Here is a 16,714-nt window from a genome sequence, read left to right on the forward strand (position 1 = left end):
ATAGCTCTGCATGAGCAAAGGGGAAAAAAACTCTGAACAGTAGTCTAACTCTCCACACACAGCCCGAAACCTCTGATTAGTTTTACCTGCCTGCACACTACCGGGCCTACTCAGCTCGAACCTGTGATCAGTTGTTATAAAGGAGTCCTCAGGATGATTTCCAGACTTTTACATTATATGAACAACTATTTGAATTAGTCATTCTGGGTACAGATTTTCAGAATTTATAATGAATGGAGTGAGGAGTAAGAATGTTTTCAAAATTGATAACTGAAATAATCACAATGTACAAGGCAGGGCCGGCACAGCGTTTTCAAAAGTGTGGGGGCCCACTTCCGGGTTTCATGAGCTAACAAGCAAAAAAACAAAACAAAACAAAACAAAACAAAACAAAACAAAACAAAACACGTCGGCACATCTCTTCTCCCCGTCCACTTCCGGGTTTCTTGAGCTGACAAGCAAAAAAAAAAAAAAAAAAAAAAAAAAAAGGTCCTTAGCTCATTCTCTCCCCGTCCACTTCCGGGTTTCTTCAGCTGACAAGCAAAAAAAAAGAAAAAAAGAAAAGGTCCTCAGCTCATTCTCTCCCCTCCCATTTCCGGGTGTTTTCAGCTGACAAGCAAAAAAAAAGGTCTTCATTGATCTCTATCTATTTCGCTTTTAGTGCCACTTACGTACTTCCGGGTTGAAAAAAGTGTGGGGGCCCAAAGTGATGACACCTTATGTATTCCCTTGTATGGTGCACAAAAAGTGTGGGGGCCCGAGCCCCCACGGCCCCCACGGCTGCGCCGGGCCGGCCATGCTAGGATGATGCTTGGCAGCCTCACTAAGGGCCTTTACGTTTATATTTCGGTGAATACGTTCCAATAAGCTGTATGTGGCATTCAGGCTCTGCCCACAGATCGAAAAATCTTAATTCTTCGTCTCTCCAATTGTTTCCCTTGGTAGGCACAGCGCTGCAGCCATTACTATTAATATCATCAACTCAATCGGAGAGTAATTACATGTATTATTATATTAAACAGCTAGATATTAACTTAGAATCGGTGTATGGCGTTGATTTAAACCAACATATGCAAGTATGGTACCGAAACAGCGAAATTGTTTCAGCGCCATCTGTGGGATCATTTCGAAACCGTCTAACGGTTGATCACAGTGGCTAGTTATTTTCGTCATATTTTCTATGTGCTTGTAAATATCTGTAAATAAATTGTATTATAATGTAAATAGCACCAGTCTGCAAGAATCTTCAGTCTATTGAAGGAGGCAGACTTAATCAGAAGAAGAAGAAGAAGAAGAAGAAGAAGAACACACGATTCATAACACGTACACGAGCGCGCGAGCAGAACAAGAAGCTGTGGGATACCCCATGAGACACGCATGCGCACAGCGCACAATGACATCATAGAATCATGATTGAAATCACGGTTGCGTTCATGCGGCTTCTGCGATCGTGATTCTGGCAGAATCATGATTCAAAACGCCCTTTTTTCCGCGTTTCAGATCGGCGTTTTGAAACGCGTTTAAATGGAAAAATCGCATGAATGCAACGCAACTAAACACGTTTAGCGACTAAACGTGTTTAGAAACGCAATTCTAGTTTCGCATGAACGCAGCCTAAGAATGCAAGAATAAGGACTCTTAAGGAAGCAGAACAAAAGAAGAAAGCATGCATAAATTCTATTCAGGTGAACTTGTTAAGCACGTGGTATTGTACTACATTGCTAATTTCTGAAATAATTATGTGAGGCTCCTATGTCATCATCCTTAGTCAGTGTCATTTGATTTTAGTTTTTCAGAGTATTGATTTCTATGCTCAAGGATCACAATAAATTCCACAAATCTATGCAGGGAGCTATTGATTTATGTACTCCATGATGTGAAATTATGAAAATCGTCTGGAGTGCCCTTTAGCTCTGCATGCACAACTAAACCTGATTGGGCGCATTCCCCTTTATTATTTTTTTTTTTGTTGTTAAAACAAAAAAGAAAAATGGGGGCGTACATTGTATGCATCATCTCAGGTGCTAAGACTGCAATTCAGTGCAGCCAAAGAATCTATACACGTTAACTAGATTTACTTGGTTTCCCCTAAATATACGCATCTGTCTTAAACAGATATTCATCTCGCAGGTGGAGAGATAAAACTAAGCCCCTACCAATCACAGGTTTCGTTAAAGGGACATTCCAGACGATTTTCATAATTTCACATCATGTAGTACATAAATCGACAACTCCATGTATAGATTTGTGGAATTTATTGTCGTTCTTGAGCCGAGAAATAATACTTTGAAAAACCTTAAACAAATTACACTGAACAAGGATGATGACATAGCAGGTTCACATATTTCAGAAATGTAGCAGTGTAATTCCATTACAATACCGCTTGCTTGCGAGTTCACCTGTGCATAATCTATGGGCATGCCTTCTTCTTTTGTTCTGCTTTCTTGAGCCCCAACTCATGCATTCTTATGGTGACTCTGCCATGTCATCATCCTTGTTCATTGAAATTTGTTCTAAATTTTGAAACTATTCTACTTCTTCATCCCAATTCTCACAAATTCTGAAACTCTGTCCTCAGTATAACTAATTTATTGTTGCTCAAATGTAAAAATCTGAAAATCATGCGGAGGTGTACAGAGTTAAAACTACTGATCTTAGATCTTTCTTTGCTCGTGCAGATTTAGAAACCTCTGAACAGTAGTTTTTACTTTGAAAGAGAAAAGAAAAACCTCTTATCATTAGTTATACTTTTAATTTTGCAGGCACACAGTGAGTAAAAAACAACAACCATCCAACAACAAAAAACAAATTTATACTAGGTACCGATCACAGCTGCTGGTTTGAAACCGGTGATCACGGGTTTTTGCATTTTGCAGCACATGGCGTTCTATAAGGAAGTACGGGGAAAGAAGCGCACGGCAGAAGCGCACGCCAGTACAATGTACTCTTTCGCTAGCTAGCTCGATGATAATGCTGTAATGCCCAGTGTGACGCAACGCGCACGTACGTCAGAGTTCGTGCACGGCCACAGCAAGGAACGGTACAAATATACTAGCAGGGAAGGAACTGCCCAGTCCCACGTGTGGTGTTAAATGTTATCTTTGAAAGTAAAGATCATCTAATCGCAAATCGCCGAAGATGCCAGTTTTACGGCAGCTTTTACGAGGTATCAGTAGAGGTGCAAACAGGCACAAAGAGATGACCAGCAAAAGGGGCAATAAACATTTTCATCCAAACAGTGAGTAGAATCAAACATAAAATCCATGGCCATGGGATGATATCGATGACACATCAGCACTCAGCCTCAGTGACAGTGCGCAATTGCCAATTGAATTTTAAATTCAGAAATCTAGACAGTCTATAACGTTAGATAGAGCACAATCTACTCGGTGGCATGACTCATGACCATTTCAACAAATGGATATTTTTAGATCTAGATCTAGAGTATGACATATCCATTTATTCCACGCATGACCATTTAAAGTCCATGCACTGAGGAGTGAGAGTGTAAATTACAATTTGTACTGTAGCCGAATTTTTGTATGAAATAATGCTTTGTATAAATTGTAATTTAGACCCTGTGCTCACATATTAAAACTTCTCTGCTTTTGCAGGATGTCATATCTGACTTTAAGAGAAATGTGAACATGGTGAATTCATTGTGCAAGGGCCCTGTTGAATTGCATAAGAGTTGAGAGTTAACAAAACTAAAAGTCACTGCAGAAAATCAAACACAGGGTAAGTCAGTGAGAAAACCAGCATTTGGATATCACTAGTCTCTGAGTACGGTACTATACTATAAAAATGATAGTACTACAGCTTACAGTATACTATTGGCTATGTAATAATTTTGATTGCGTGATACCAGATGAGATGTACATTGTACTGGTATGTTTGAGTATTTTTTTTTAATTATTATTAATCCACCAAAGCCTTGATGCTTACAAAAGCAACAAATAAAGTGTGAACTTCTTTGTTGCTCACTCCCTACTCCCTTGCGTAGGGCTAGATATACAATTGTAACTGTGTGTACCGTAATTATAAGCATGTTCTGCTGAACCAGTTGCAGGCTAGGCCTTTTTTTTTTTTCACTTAATTTCTTGGGTATACTGCTTACACGTGTCCCTCATCTCTGGTGTTGGTCTCTGATATAGTGTGTTCTTCAATGGATGATACTTCCACTCAAGTGCTTCCAGTGCTTTTTTGTTTTGTTTTTTTGAGACAGTTCTACAGACCTGAACTGATTGACTTTGTTGGCTGAGACTGCTTCTTCTTGCAGAACATTTCAATTGTTTATCTTTTTTCATGTTTTAATCTTTTCATGCTGGAGAATGTCAGAGAAATGAGACACATCGTTTGCACACAATTTGATGCAATCATTAAATAGACCATTGATTCATGCTAGTATGAATGTTTTACAAGCAAGAATATCAAAGTTGCTGGTAACCAGGTCTATTACAACCAAGGCTCCTATTTTGTTCTTTTAGAGTGCTCAATTAATCTCCATTCAGACAATTTTAACATTGCTCATTTGTGTTTTCTAGATTGTGTGTTTTTTACATCATATGTGTTTGTACACTGTGTAGAAATTTTGTATGAAATAATTTTGTGATCGGCACTTCTGCTACTTATGCATTATTCTCTCATTCTTACAGCATCAAGGATTCAGGGCACAGGCTACAATCTAAATTGTGAGTATATTTGACTGAAATTTTGCACACCTTTTACTGTAAAAGTGGAAAGTTTCGTGCATTTTGCGCATCCAGAAACTGCCACAAAAATAAAAGCATGCAAATATTTTTGCTTGCCATATAATACTCTAGTAGTTGATACCTTGATTCTGCGGAATTGAAAACACATGAAACTCTTCTTACCGGGCCGAGCCTGAAAAATTAGTCTTGCAAAAATATCCAATTTTACAGTACCCTTTTGATCTTAAAGTGTTGGAATACCAGTACTTCAAGAGCTTATAATGTGCAATGTATATGATCTCCTTTGTAAATAATAGTAGGGGAGACAATTTTTTTTTTCAATCAATCAATGCAGTCTTCTTTGTTACCACTATACTAGTGGTTTTCTTCTGCACCTTGCAGACTTGTCAGTCGATGACATTTTATGTCTGAAGTGCATTACCGTAAGTTGTGCAATTTATTTTCAATCAAGCAATAATGCATTACATGTACAATGTACATGTAACATAGGAAATCCATTATAGAGTTAAAGAGAGAACAAAATAACGAACAAGCTAGAGAGAAATATCTGCATGTACAGTTGTATTATCAAAACAAAATCATTAATTGGGAATAACATTGTATCATATTCTTCTGTCAAAACATCCTGTGTCATTCACTGTCAATTGCAATTAACCTTGTATAACGAAGCATGTTTTTCCCTTTCAGTGCAGAATATGGTACTGTAAAGGTTTGTTATAAATTAACCAATATTTTTTTCTTTCCTTCATAGTGAGATTCAAGAATGTCAAGGAAATGGTTCCTGAAATCATTGTACCAGATCTCAAGGATTTCGCGGTGAGTGTTTGTGTCCTAAATTGTTAGTCTCGGACAGCTCTTATATGATTATAAATAGCTATTCAAAAACCTGTATTGAAGAAAAACAAGAAAATATGACATGATTTGATTTGATAATGATTTATCAATTTGAAACAAACATGCGAAGTAGTAGCCCGAAGGCTAAATCATAATGCATCATAGAAAAAGATTTCAAATATGTAAGATATCTGAGATGATGTAGTCAGCCATTCTGTATTCACACTTGTCAGATAAACATTGTCACTTAGGCATCAAGGATTTGAATATTTCTGGATAAATAGCAAATACACACTTTATTTGAATTTTTTTTTTTCTATGTACATCAGTATTATTGTAACACAAAATGCAATTACTGAAGAAATTGTCTTACATATTCATTAAGAAAAAAGGGGCAGTACAGGGATATGAGAGTTAAGAGTCCAGTCTGAAATAAGCCTTTTTCTTCCTCTAACCAAATCCTACTTTGCAGACATATTAGCAATTCAAATACATTGAAATGTTCACAGTTTAATGCACAACAGACCCCCTTTTTTCATAAGTTTCAGGGGTTCTCTTCAGATTTTTTTTTTCAAATGTGCTCTCATATCCCTGAAATACCTTGCACCTTTCTACAATGGCCAAACTTCTTGATCTGTTTTTGCATTCATGTCTCAGCTGAAGGCTTACGTGTCCTATCGAGTTCCTGATTCGCAGGAAGCTCCTCTGACTCCACGGGAAATATTCGAGAAGTGCGTTGCCCCCAAAGTCATCGAGGACTTCAAGGCTGGAAAGTATGATCAGGCGTCGCCTGTGACATCTTCGGTGGTGGATGAAGGCAATGACGGTCACAGCGGTGGAAAAGCGGGTTGATAAGAGCGACTGTGCTTCTTTTCTTGCCTACTTCACCATTTAAAGAAGATAAGCTTTCTCTCAAAATCAAGTACAGTTTTGTGGCTTCTTTGATCATGTGGCTGCTGGAATGGACATCACTGTTGGCAGACAGACTCTATATATAAGGTATCATGGATTTCATCCCAAGGCCATTTTCAGCTAGTATTCACATTACAGGCGGAGCCATCCCAAATGTCCTTACTGCGATCTTAACCCGTCTAGGACGTGCTGATTTTGCTGCAACATGCATTTCCCTCAAAGACACTTGCCCGAATATACTCGGGACTCGTCCTAAACGGGTTAAAGGACATTTGGCCATCATGTGGACAAGCATTGCAACACATTTTATTCTTATTTTCAATTTTTGCAGTGGCAGCACCTTTACTTCTTAGATGGCACAATGTCTTGTGTATGCCATTTTGTCAATCCACAATATGCTATGTAATGTAGATATTCCATAGAAGGCATTTGTTTTAGAGGTCTGTGGTCTAATGGCCATATTGTGCTACAGGTGACTCTCTTTCAAGTGAAGTCCTTCAGACCAGCGGTTTTTTTTTGTTGTTACTATCAAATTATGTTGTAACAGATGGTAAATTTGCACCATACATTTAAATGATGATGATACTGGAACATGAAGTTTTCTGCATTAAATGCAATTAACAAAAGATTGTGTGGGGGAAACAAGTAAGTTATGTTTGGTCTGTAGGGGAAGCCCCAAGGTGCACTCCAATGTCGTTTGTTACTCATGTTAGCACTACAGCAATGATTGGCAGATAATGGTCCTCAGCAGAATTTGAATTGGAAGCCTTTTTTTTTTTGGGGGGGGGTACATATCCAAGTGTACTCAAGAAAAATAGACAAATTATCACAAAATACGGTATATGCCACATATTTAGAAGTCATTTTGCCACATAAGTGATGTTGAGGATATCAATCAGTAAAAGTCTATGCGCATTTGTGGTGCATAGTTCCTTCAAGAAATTCAAGTGAATCCCCCAAAATCCTCTCACTGCTGCTCTGGAGCTGAACTGCATGCAGACCCTCTACTTGCTTCCCTTGCAGTTAGTATGGTGGAAGGACCTTTGACAAGGACTAGGACGATGGTTAATGCTGAAAATCATTGATTCTCAAGTTGTGCATGAAATGTTGATACTGACTACAACCCTCCCATCCTGAAATGTCGATAGGAAGCTGTGAACATGTTGCAGAACTGGACATATGCATACAACCATGCAGATGCATGTGAAATATGAGAGGAAATCTTGTTGTTTCAAGTATGCAATAAATGATCTATGTAAATGATGATCATATTCTGGTATGTCACGACCACTTTCATAAATTTCTCCTGCCTCCACTGTAGGATAAGTATGTATGGGAACCACAGTGTAAATTGAAATGTGTCTGTGTGTGTGTCTGTGTGTGTGTGTGTGTGTGTGTGTGTGTGTGTGTGTGTGTGATGTGATCATATGAAGACTAAGTAGGTATGATTGTAATATGCTGCTTGTGATATTGTCGTGTATTATTTGAAATTACTCTATGATTTCAATATTGCACATCAGTATCCAAGAATTTGTTATAGACACAGTCCAAGCATTACCTGTAAGATAAATTTATCAACATAGTCCAGACATATAGGTCTCTCTCTATGATGTATATATATGTATATATACAGTCATTCTCGCATAAGTCTAATAATCGCCTATCAAAGTCAAAGGTCATTTCAAATCCTCTTCTCTATATAGTTCTATTGATTTTAATCCCTCATAAGTCAAATTTTCTCTAAGTTGAAATGTTTTCTTTAGTTCAAATGAATTAGACTTGGGTAAGGTTAACTGTTTCATGAATATCATAGATTTTACAATTGTATTATATTTATACAAAATCAAGTCGCAAGATAACTGTGTATGACATCTTTCTTTCACTAACTTTGACAATAGTGAAGCCAAACAAATCGATGCAGTTATGAGCATTATTGGACTTATACTGTATTATGAAAGTTGCAGTATCAAATTCCATCCTTTGAGACATATGCTTATAGAGTTGCACCAGTCGTTATTTGAAGGTATAATGAAAATAGCTTTTACTTTATGTCGAAGAAGGAGTCAATCTTGTTCAAAATAATAAAGGTCATTGAATAATTGTGACATACTTTGCGCAGATCCACAAAGAGGATTTCTACTCCTGAAAGTGTAGTTATAAAACATGCTTTTTGTTTAAAAATGAGTGCAAAGGGACCTCCTTATAACAAGGACCCCAGAAACCATGAAAGTTACTTTTTATATCAGGTTCTCGGTACACAAACAAAGATACATATATGTTAAGAGTTGTGACTTGCAAAGTTAACAAGGGTTTTGTTATATCCACCCTATTCATAACGGAACATCGCTCTCAGGGGAACACGTCACGAGTTCGACACCCACCAGTCATACAGCCTACGAGTCACGCGGCCCGTGAGCTTGACAGTAGGCAATATTAAGACCCATGAGTCCGACATTATAGTCTGGGTGCCAAAGCCTGAATCTTGTGTTACCGTCCACCCAATGTTGTTGTTTTTTTATGGTTTTACCCTATTTCGGAGGTGCTGAATCATAAATCTGGATGATGCAACTTTTGCATCCTTGAGAGTTTTGAGATATTCAAGATGGCTACCAAAATGGCAGCCAAAACCGGAAATTTCCATGTTTTACTTCTAAATGGAGAAAATTTGAAAGCAATTTGTGGAATTGCGCTATTTCAAGGGTGCTGAACCCTAATCTAGAAGATTCAACTCTTGCATTCTTTAGGGTTTTGAGATATTCAAGATGGTCACCAATATGGCAGCCAGAAATGGAAATTTTCATGTACATGTGTATTTCCTTCTAAATATGGTGAAAATTTGAAAGCAATCGATTGATTTCTGTACTCTATTTCGAGGATGCTGAATCCTATTCTGGATGATGCACCTCTTGCATCCTTGAAGGTTCTGAGATATTCAAGATGGCTGCCAATATGGACACCAAAAATGGAAATGTCCATGTACTTCCTTTTAAATGGTGAAAATTTAAAAACAATTGATGGATTTACCCTATTTCGAGGGTGCTGAATCCGAAGCTGGAAGATTCACTCTTGCATTCTTTTAGGAGTGTAAGATATTCAAGATGGCCGCCAATATGGCCGCCAAAAATGTAAATTTCCATGTATTTCCTTCTCAATGGTAAAAATTGAAAATAATAGATGGTTCTGCCCTATTTCAAGGGTGCTGAATCCGAATCTTGATGACCCAGCACCCTCGAAATAGGATAAATCCATCAATTGTATTGTTTTCGATTGTTCACCATTTAAATGGAAACACATAGATATACTGTATCTGTCTTTGGCGGCCATTGTGACGACCATCTTGGATACTATCACAAAACCCCCAAGGATTCGAGAGTTGCGTCATCCAGATTCGGTTTCAGCACCCCCGAAATAGGGTAAGACCATCGGAAAACATTGGGTGGACGGTAAAACAGGGTAAGGCCGAAAATGGCACCCAGATTATAAGGTAAACCAGGCCTAACAGTATGAGTCCTGCACTAGGTAAGCAAGGTCCACGAGTTCGACACTAAGCAAAACAGGCCGTGATGTAATGTCAGTCTCGTGGCCATATTTTTCCTTGTGTTGAACTCATTGGTCTTGTTTGCGTACTATCGGACTTATGTGCCATTCTTGCCTAGTGTTGAGCTCATGGGCTGTATGACTCATGGACCTTTTTCTTTTCAATGTCGAACTCGTGGGCCGTATGACTCATGGGTGTCCTTCACCTAATGTGCAAAGTCAATGTTGACATTACAACAGTTATTCCTGCAGACTTTACTTGAAATATTCAATGATCTGTATCTCTCATACATTTTATCGCTACTTCATTATGTTCTTTATTCAATCTTGATGCCAAAAGACAAAACTTTCAAACATTCATAATTGTTATAGAGCGATTTGGCGAATCCCCTCCCAAAAATAAAATAAAAATAAAATAAACATTGCCGTTTTATGATGTGGTAAGATGATAGATATACATAATACATTGTAGCTATATGAACAGAATATTTTGAAGATACCGTCTACCGCTATCTTAATTGGTATAGCTTGCTCGTGGTCTTTGTGGAACTCGGCCGTGCTGCATTTTTCTTGTATATAACTCGAGAGCACCCAGTATGCAACTTTACCTTGCTAATGACTCGCGCAAACAGAGAGCTAATTAAGTCCACACCGCTGTTTATTAAAACTGTTTGATTTAACACCTCCATACCGTGACGCCCGGATGAATTTCAACGCGACCCACTTTACCGAGATTTCGAGTAGACCCTATGGCAAGCGCGGTAGAATCATCGAAGTAAACATTGCGTCTTAATTAAGATGACGTCGCATTTACAGTCCAAGTCGATATTGCACATAAGACATAATATTAGCGAGTGAGTCGTGTCTCGTACATTCAGAGTGTAAAACGCCTTATACCACACTACCAGTCTTGGCCATTGGAGAGCAAACATAGAAAATATCACAGAATTGTGTCTAAATATCCTTTGGAAGTCTGAGATATTTCATTACAGTTAATCGAAAACGATGAGATGCCACACTTGGATAATAAGCATAGAGCCGTCGTCATTTGCAGTAAACGTCGACTTAAGTGACTTTCTCCAAGCTGAAGCGCGATTTGACCAAGAGTTGAGATGCGATGCGAGAGGAGAACATCGGTGCACTTACTCTTAGATCTGTATTATAGTTTACTTCTCTCCGCCAGTTCTCATCGCCAGACAAAGGCTTTACGAGATTGTACTTGGACATCACAGGCGGTGATTTACAGGTGTGGGCCATTCAGTGAGATAGTGAATAATATTATGCCGTGGTATAAAATAAACAAGACACCTTAAAACTTAATTTTCTACAGAACTTAACTTTGTGAAAGAGTTATCTTCCCCAGCTTCGTACGTATGAAGAGTCAAAAGCTATCAGTCGTATCTTCTTCACTGGATGCACAATATCTGAACTTAACTTAAATCATTATTAATTACATGAACCGGGATGCCATGTATCAACTAAGTCGGAAGTTGCCATTTCCCGAGGCAACGGTTTGAGAATGCTTTCCTTCATACTACTCATGAGTGCGAATGATATCATCTCTCGATTATTGTGCAAAGGCTTATAGAAAGCCGTCACCCGCGACAATTATTTAGCGACATCAGACAGCATGAAACTCGTCTCTTCAGAAACCACTTGATATCATTGCGCTTATAATGGACAAGAATGAAGTGTAGAGACATTTCAGTGTACAATCGCAGTAAGGACATTTGTTGCGATTGCCGAAACTGATAAAGATGAAGAGGCAATTTGGGGGGTTTGAGACGTTTCCTGGGATGGAAGAAGGGTCTATTGAGGAAAAGATCCCCGTTAGTGTCATGGATGGCTTGGCAGTGACTGAATCAGGAGAAATGGATGTAGACAATCTTCTAGGTGTCAGGAGAGTTGTCCAGTGTATTACCTACGCCATTCTGACAATATTGGTCATTTCTTGCAATATCTTTACATTGGCATTACTCAAGCGCACTCAAGAACTCTTCGACAAAACCACAATATTCTTGTACAAGGTGCTGGCCGTGGAGAACATGTTAGCGGGACTCTGCGGAGCGATTTATGGCATCATCATGGGTCCCACCAGCGTATGGCCGCATGACCCGATCTCGTGTTCGATCCTGCTCCGCGGCCACTTTCTGTTCCTGTACCAGTCGGCCCTGGTCCTGTGTTGCATTAGTCTAGATCGCTGTTTGATGGTGACCCTACCACTGCGATATCCTACGATAGTAACACCGAAACGCGCCAAGCTTGGTCTCGGCGTCATCCTTGCCCTCTCCTTCTGTCCCTTCGTGCCGATTCTCCCCATAGATGGTTTTCCCCTCAGCCAGTCGACGGAAGATCGATGCGAGGGAAATGCATTCAAGATTGGAGGATCCGATCTCGCCTGGGTCGGAATGCTCTTCGTCTTCATCGCAATTCCGCTGTTCACGACGACGATCGCAAATACCTGCATGATGCGCGCTGCGCTCAAACAGCGCAAGCGCGTCAAACCGAAATGCAATCACAACCTTGCTGTCATCGCAGACGCTGCGTCTACCAGTCCGTCGCGGTTTCGCACCGATACGTCCTCAACCAACGACCCTAAAAGAGACGCGCCCAAACATACTGGCACCAGAACAAGGCGAAAGCCACGCAGAAACTCCCTGGAATTGAAAACTCTCCGCACTGTTATTGTCATGACAATTGCTTATTACGTTTCATGGATCCCAATTACCGTTTTCTTTGTTATCCAGTCGTCAGGTGGATTTATGGACGTGTCAAGAGAATTTTACTTCTTCGCGCTGGCGGTCGACTTGTGCGCGTGCTGGTGGAACGTCATAGTATACGTCATAACTAACGCACCGTTGCGGAATGCAGCCAAAAATTTGCTCAGGTGCCAGTAGCTTTAACGACCCTCCCCCACCCCCCAAATGTCGTTGAAAGTAAGGGCATGGTTGCTGGTTAGTCTCATGTTTTTGCGCGTATCTTTCAGTAGACTTTCTATCTTTGAAATTGGACACTTTTTGCTCCAAATAGACTGTGGAAACTTTTGCAAATCGTGTCAAAGGCATCGAATCAACATTAAGGCCCGAATTCACGAAGGTGGTACTAATGAAACCATGGTTTAAACCATGGACAAAAACCATGGAGCGCCAAGTGTCGCATGGAATATTTCGTTACGAAATTGGTCATTTTGTCGACAAAGTGAGAGTATCGTTAACGAAATTATCATTTCGTGGACGAAATGTTCATTAATTTAGTTACAAAATGTTGTCATTTCGTTACAAAATAATCATTTCATCGACGAAATGACTGATTTTGTAACGAAATATTCCATGCGACACTTGGCTCTCCATGGTTTTTGTCCATGGTTTAAACCATGGTTTCATTTGTACCACCTTCGTGAATTCGGGCCTAAACCGTGAACACAAGTAAGGGACATAGACATTGTAACAAATTGATTTGCCGTAAGGAAGATGGAGCAACAAGTTCATGAGAAATCCCCCTCCTTGGTAGCTGGGGGGGGGGGGGGAACTAGACCTCCCCTCTTTTTTTCCTTCTTTTTTAATTTTTTTTCTTCTTTTTCCTCTTGATTTTTTTTTTTTTTTCTGGCAATGTGTCTGGTGATAGTCCTCGTATGTAACTCGGGCCACCCAGCAAGCTGATAGAAATGAGCATGTAGAATGGTACTAATTTCTGACATACAACCAAATGGAGTGAACCATGGCAAGCGGAGATTGTACACTCACCAATCGCCGTAAGGGAAATTAAATTGATGATTTTCCCGACGGACCTGGTTTTCCGTTTTTGTTTTCCTTTTTGTATGTTTGTTTGTGTGTGTGTGTGTGTGTGTGCGCGCGCGCGCGCTTTATATCAAAATGATGTATGCATTATGCAGTAATAGTTGGATCTGTGGACACAATGAGCGCGAAATACCCAGTGATTTAAGATGGTTCTATTGTAAGGACGAGCGAACAAGTTTCCAAATCGCCGGTGGTTTGACGATCCAGCGTATATTCGAATTTTGGTCGATGTTTCAAATTTATATTTTTCCCAATTTAATGTTATAAGTGATGGAAGTGTCTGAAAGTGACGAAGTCCAATCTCTCGTTCTATGTGGATCAAACGAGAGGGACAAGGGACGATATTTTTTTGTGACTAAGCTTATGAGGAGGATAATAGTTTAATTCGGGTGACGTTCTGTACATGAAAATAACTATTGTAAGCCATAATTATGTATAGCGTATTCGTATCGAAGTTTGTAGATGTAAAATGATATTAAATCAGCATTAGCAGTTGAGAAAATAATTTTGAGATGACGTTGCTGTTTATTAAGGTTGTCTAGCATCCATTTATACCTACAGTCTTCCTTCATTGCATGAGTACCATGTCTTCCCCATTTCATTATGTTGCGGATGTGAGTGCATGTGTGTGTGTGTGTGTGTGTGTGTGTGTGTGTGTGTGTGTGTGTGACGGAATGATATTACGAAAGCCATGCCAGTTTGAAAATAATATGATATAATGATATAATAAAATGGTATGATTACTGTAAGATAGTGCGCAGAACTCTGCACTCTGAACAAACGATGGTATACTAGTATTCATTGAGTTTGCACAATTGGGTTTATCTAAAAACATAACACATACACGTAACAGTGTCATCGGATGCCGAGCAAAATCAAAATAGAACAATGCCAACTGAATAATTTGAAACTATAATGAATCTTGACATTGAAGGGATGAGGTACACTTTCGGTTGAGATGGGGCTTCAGGTTTCCAATGGTATTTGATGATACAGTGTATTTTTTTTTTCTAGATAAAGAGAAAACTGTTATGAAATAAAGAGCATATGATTCTAAGAGGAATAAGAAGTTTATTTGATGAAAATTGGTTTTGAAATGGCTGAGAAATTATATCCAAACCAAAGCAATCCCAAAAGGGGTACAAAATAGGACCAACCCTTTACTAGGATAGCTTTGGTTTTTTTTTAATATCTCAGCCATTTCAAAACCGATTTTCATCAAATAAACTTTAAAGGGATGGTACAGTTTTGGTGGAGATGAGAATTGGTCATTTAACTTTTTGCGAGATACCAAGAAAACACTTATGAAATAGTACATAGCCTACCATTTTAAGAGGAATTCAAAATTTATTTGATGAAAATCGGGTTTGGAATGACTGAAACATCCAAAAACAAAGTAAAACTATAAGCGAGCGCAATAAAAGGTGGGTCCCACACTTCATTAGAATCGATCTGATTTGGATATCTCAGCCATTTCAAAACCAATTTTCATCAAATAAACGTTGAATTCCTCATGGAATTACATGCTCTTTCATATTTCATAAGAGGTTTCTCATTATCTCACCAAAAATGTTAGAAACCTGAAATTAGGTCTCAACCGAAATTATACAATCCCTTTAGATTCCTCTTGGAATTGTATGGTTTTTAACATTTGATGAGGTGGTTTCTAAGTATCTCACAAAAAGTTGAAAGCTGAAACCTCACCTCAGTCAACACTTTACCATCCCTTTGAATAAGGAGGCATTTTGACAAAGGAATGGTCATGATATTTGAAATACAGCATTGCATGTATTTCCTTATTTTACCTGAACTATGACAGAGACGGTTTCTATTTTCATTGTTTCTCCATCATCAGTGTATTTTCATATTGGTAACAATCATTTTATTACCCCTCTATATATTCACGATATTACCTGATTATTAACAACAAATGCTTTAGAATCGGCCATCATGTATTTCAAGTTAAACGAAATAAGAAACGCAATCATAACCCCAGCAGTGCCCAGAGAAATATAACGTAAACGATAACTGGTAAAGAGAAATGAAATGGAATCAAAAGGCAGTCCAAATCAATAATTACTTTCTCAGCTAGCTGGTTTGCTAGTTTTATTATAAAGAATTGAAAGTAATATTGTCCAAAGTATGCTGGTCACGGCATCTCACAATCGTCGTCGTTTCTGACGGCTACATAGAGGATTCTCCACGTCCATTTCGTTATCTTCGTCATCGCCTTCCTCGATGTCATCACGACATCGCTTTCTACCACGAGCAGGACTTTCACGGAAAAGTTCCTTAAGCTCCTCATCACTGGATTCGAAGTCGGACGCCTGCCAAGGCGGAGGCGGGAAAACATCGAGGTCATATTGTCCGTTGCTATGGCAACTCCTCGGTGTTCCCGCCACGGCATTGACAGTTGGTGGGATGTCGAATTTCGCAGCCAAGTCTGCGATGATGGACGCTGCGCGTTGGTTGCACCTCATCTCTAGCGGGACGGTGATTTGTCCACTCCCGTCCCTGTAGGCCACGAGCGCCGGACAGACAGAAAGAGCCCGGGGTTTGACTTCGACCAAGTCATCACCGAATTCGTCTCCATCAAGTCGATAAAAGTCGTCCAACACTTCTAAATCAACCAGGGCACCGCTGATCGCCTTGGCCGTTTCTCTGAGAGCAATGTTGTCACTATCATTTCGTTCGCCCTTTTGCTCAGTCGCAGGCAGACGTGGAATGCTACCAGGTTGTGCCGGAGTCTCCTCTTGAAGTGAGACAGAGCTGGAGTCATCTTCACTGAGGGTTTCGGATCGCTCCGACGGAAGGCTATCTGACAGGGAACTCGTTTGAACGTCACTATCGTCCTGTGAGTGTCCTGTGTACGAATAATGTGACTGGTCTCCATTACCTGATGGTGAATGTGATTTGGCGCGG

The 16,714-nt window shown here is 39.5% G+C and overlaps 2 protein-coding genes across 2 annotated transcripts; both read left to right on the forward strand.

Annotated features, from left to right (window-relative positions):
- Window positions 1–3,034: 3,034 nt before the first annotated feature.
- Window positions 3,035–7,722, forward strand: LOC139716537 (large ribosomal subunit protein mL41-like). Its single transcript, XM_071628077.1, has 4 exons — window positions 3,035–3,242; window positions 4,663–4,691; window positions 5,464–5,528; window positions 6,204–7,722. The coding sequence occupies exons 1-4, from the start codon at window positions 3,139–3,141 to the stop codon at window positions 6,396–6,398; spliced, it is 393 nt and encodes a 130-aa protein (XP_071484178.1). The 5' UTR covers window positions 3,035–3,138; the 3' UTR covers window positions 6,399–7,722.
- A 4,030-nt stretch (window positions 7,723–11,752) lies between these two features.
- Window positions 11,753–12,892, forward strand: LOC139716495 (trace amine-associated receptor 8c-like). The gene has a single exon (XM_071628037.1). It carries the CDS (start codon window positions 11,753–11,755, stop codon window positions 12,890–12,892), a length of 1,140 nt encoding a protein of 379 aa, XP_071484138.1.
- The last annotated feature ends 3,822 nt before the right edge of the window (window positions 12,893–16,714 follow it).

Source organism: Diadema antillarum, unplaced genomic scaffold (assembly GCF_040938485.1).
Source record: "Diadema antillarum isolate AM-2024a unplaced genomic scaffold, OU_Dant_1.0 scf00000066, whole genome shotgun sequence".
In the NCBI taxonomy this organism is placed as follows: Eukaryota; Metazoa; Echinodermata; class Echinoidea; order Diadematoida; family Diadematidae; genus Diadema; species Diadema antillarum.

Bases quoted from the DNA above. Each gene is read 5' to 3' on its own strand.
- LOC139716537 (XM_071628077.1), top strand. From the start codon at position 3,139: ATGCCAGTTTTACGGCAGCTTTTACGAGGTATCAGTAGAGGTGCAAAC. The intron at 4,692-5,463 runs GTGAGTATATTT...TTTCCTTCATAG, and splicing joins CACAGGCTACAATCTAAATT to TGAGATTCAAGAATGTCAAG. The intron at 5,529-6,203 runs GTGAGTGTTTGT...TTCATGTCTCAG, and splicing joins CAGATCTCAAGGATTTCGCG to CTGAAGGCTTACGTGTCCTA.
- LOC139716495 (XM_071628037.1), top strand. From the start codon at position 11,753: ATGAAGAGGCAATTTGGGGGGTTTGAGACGTTTCCTGGGATGGAAGAA.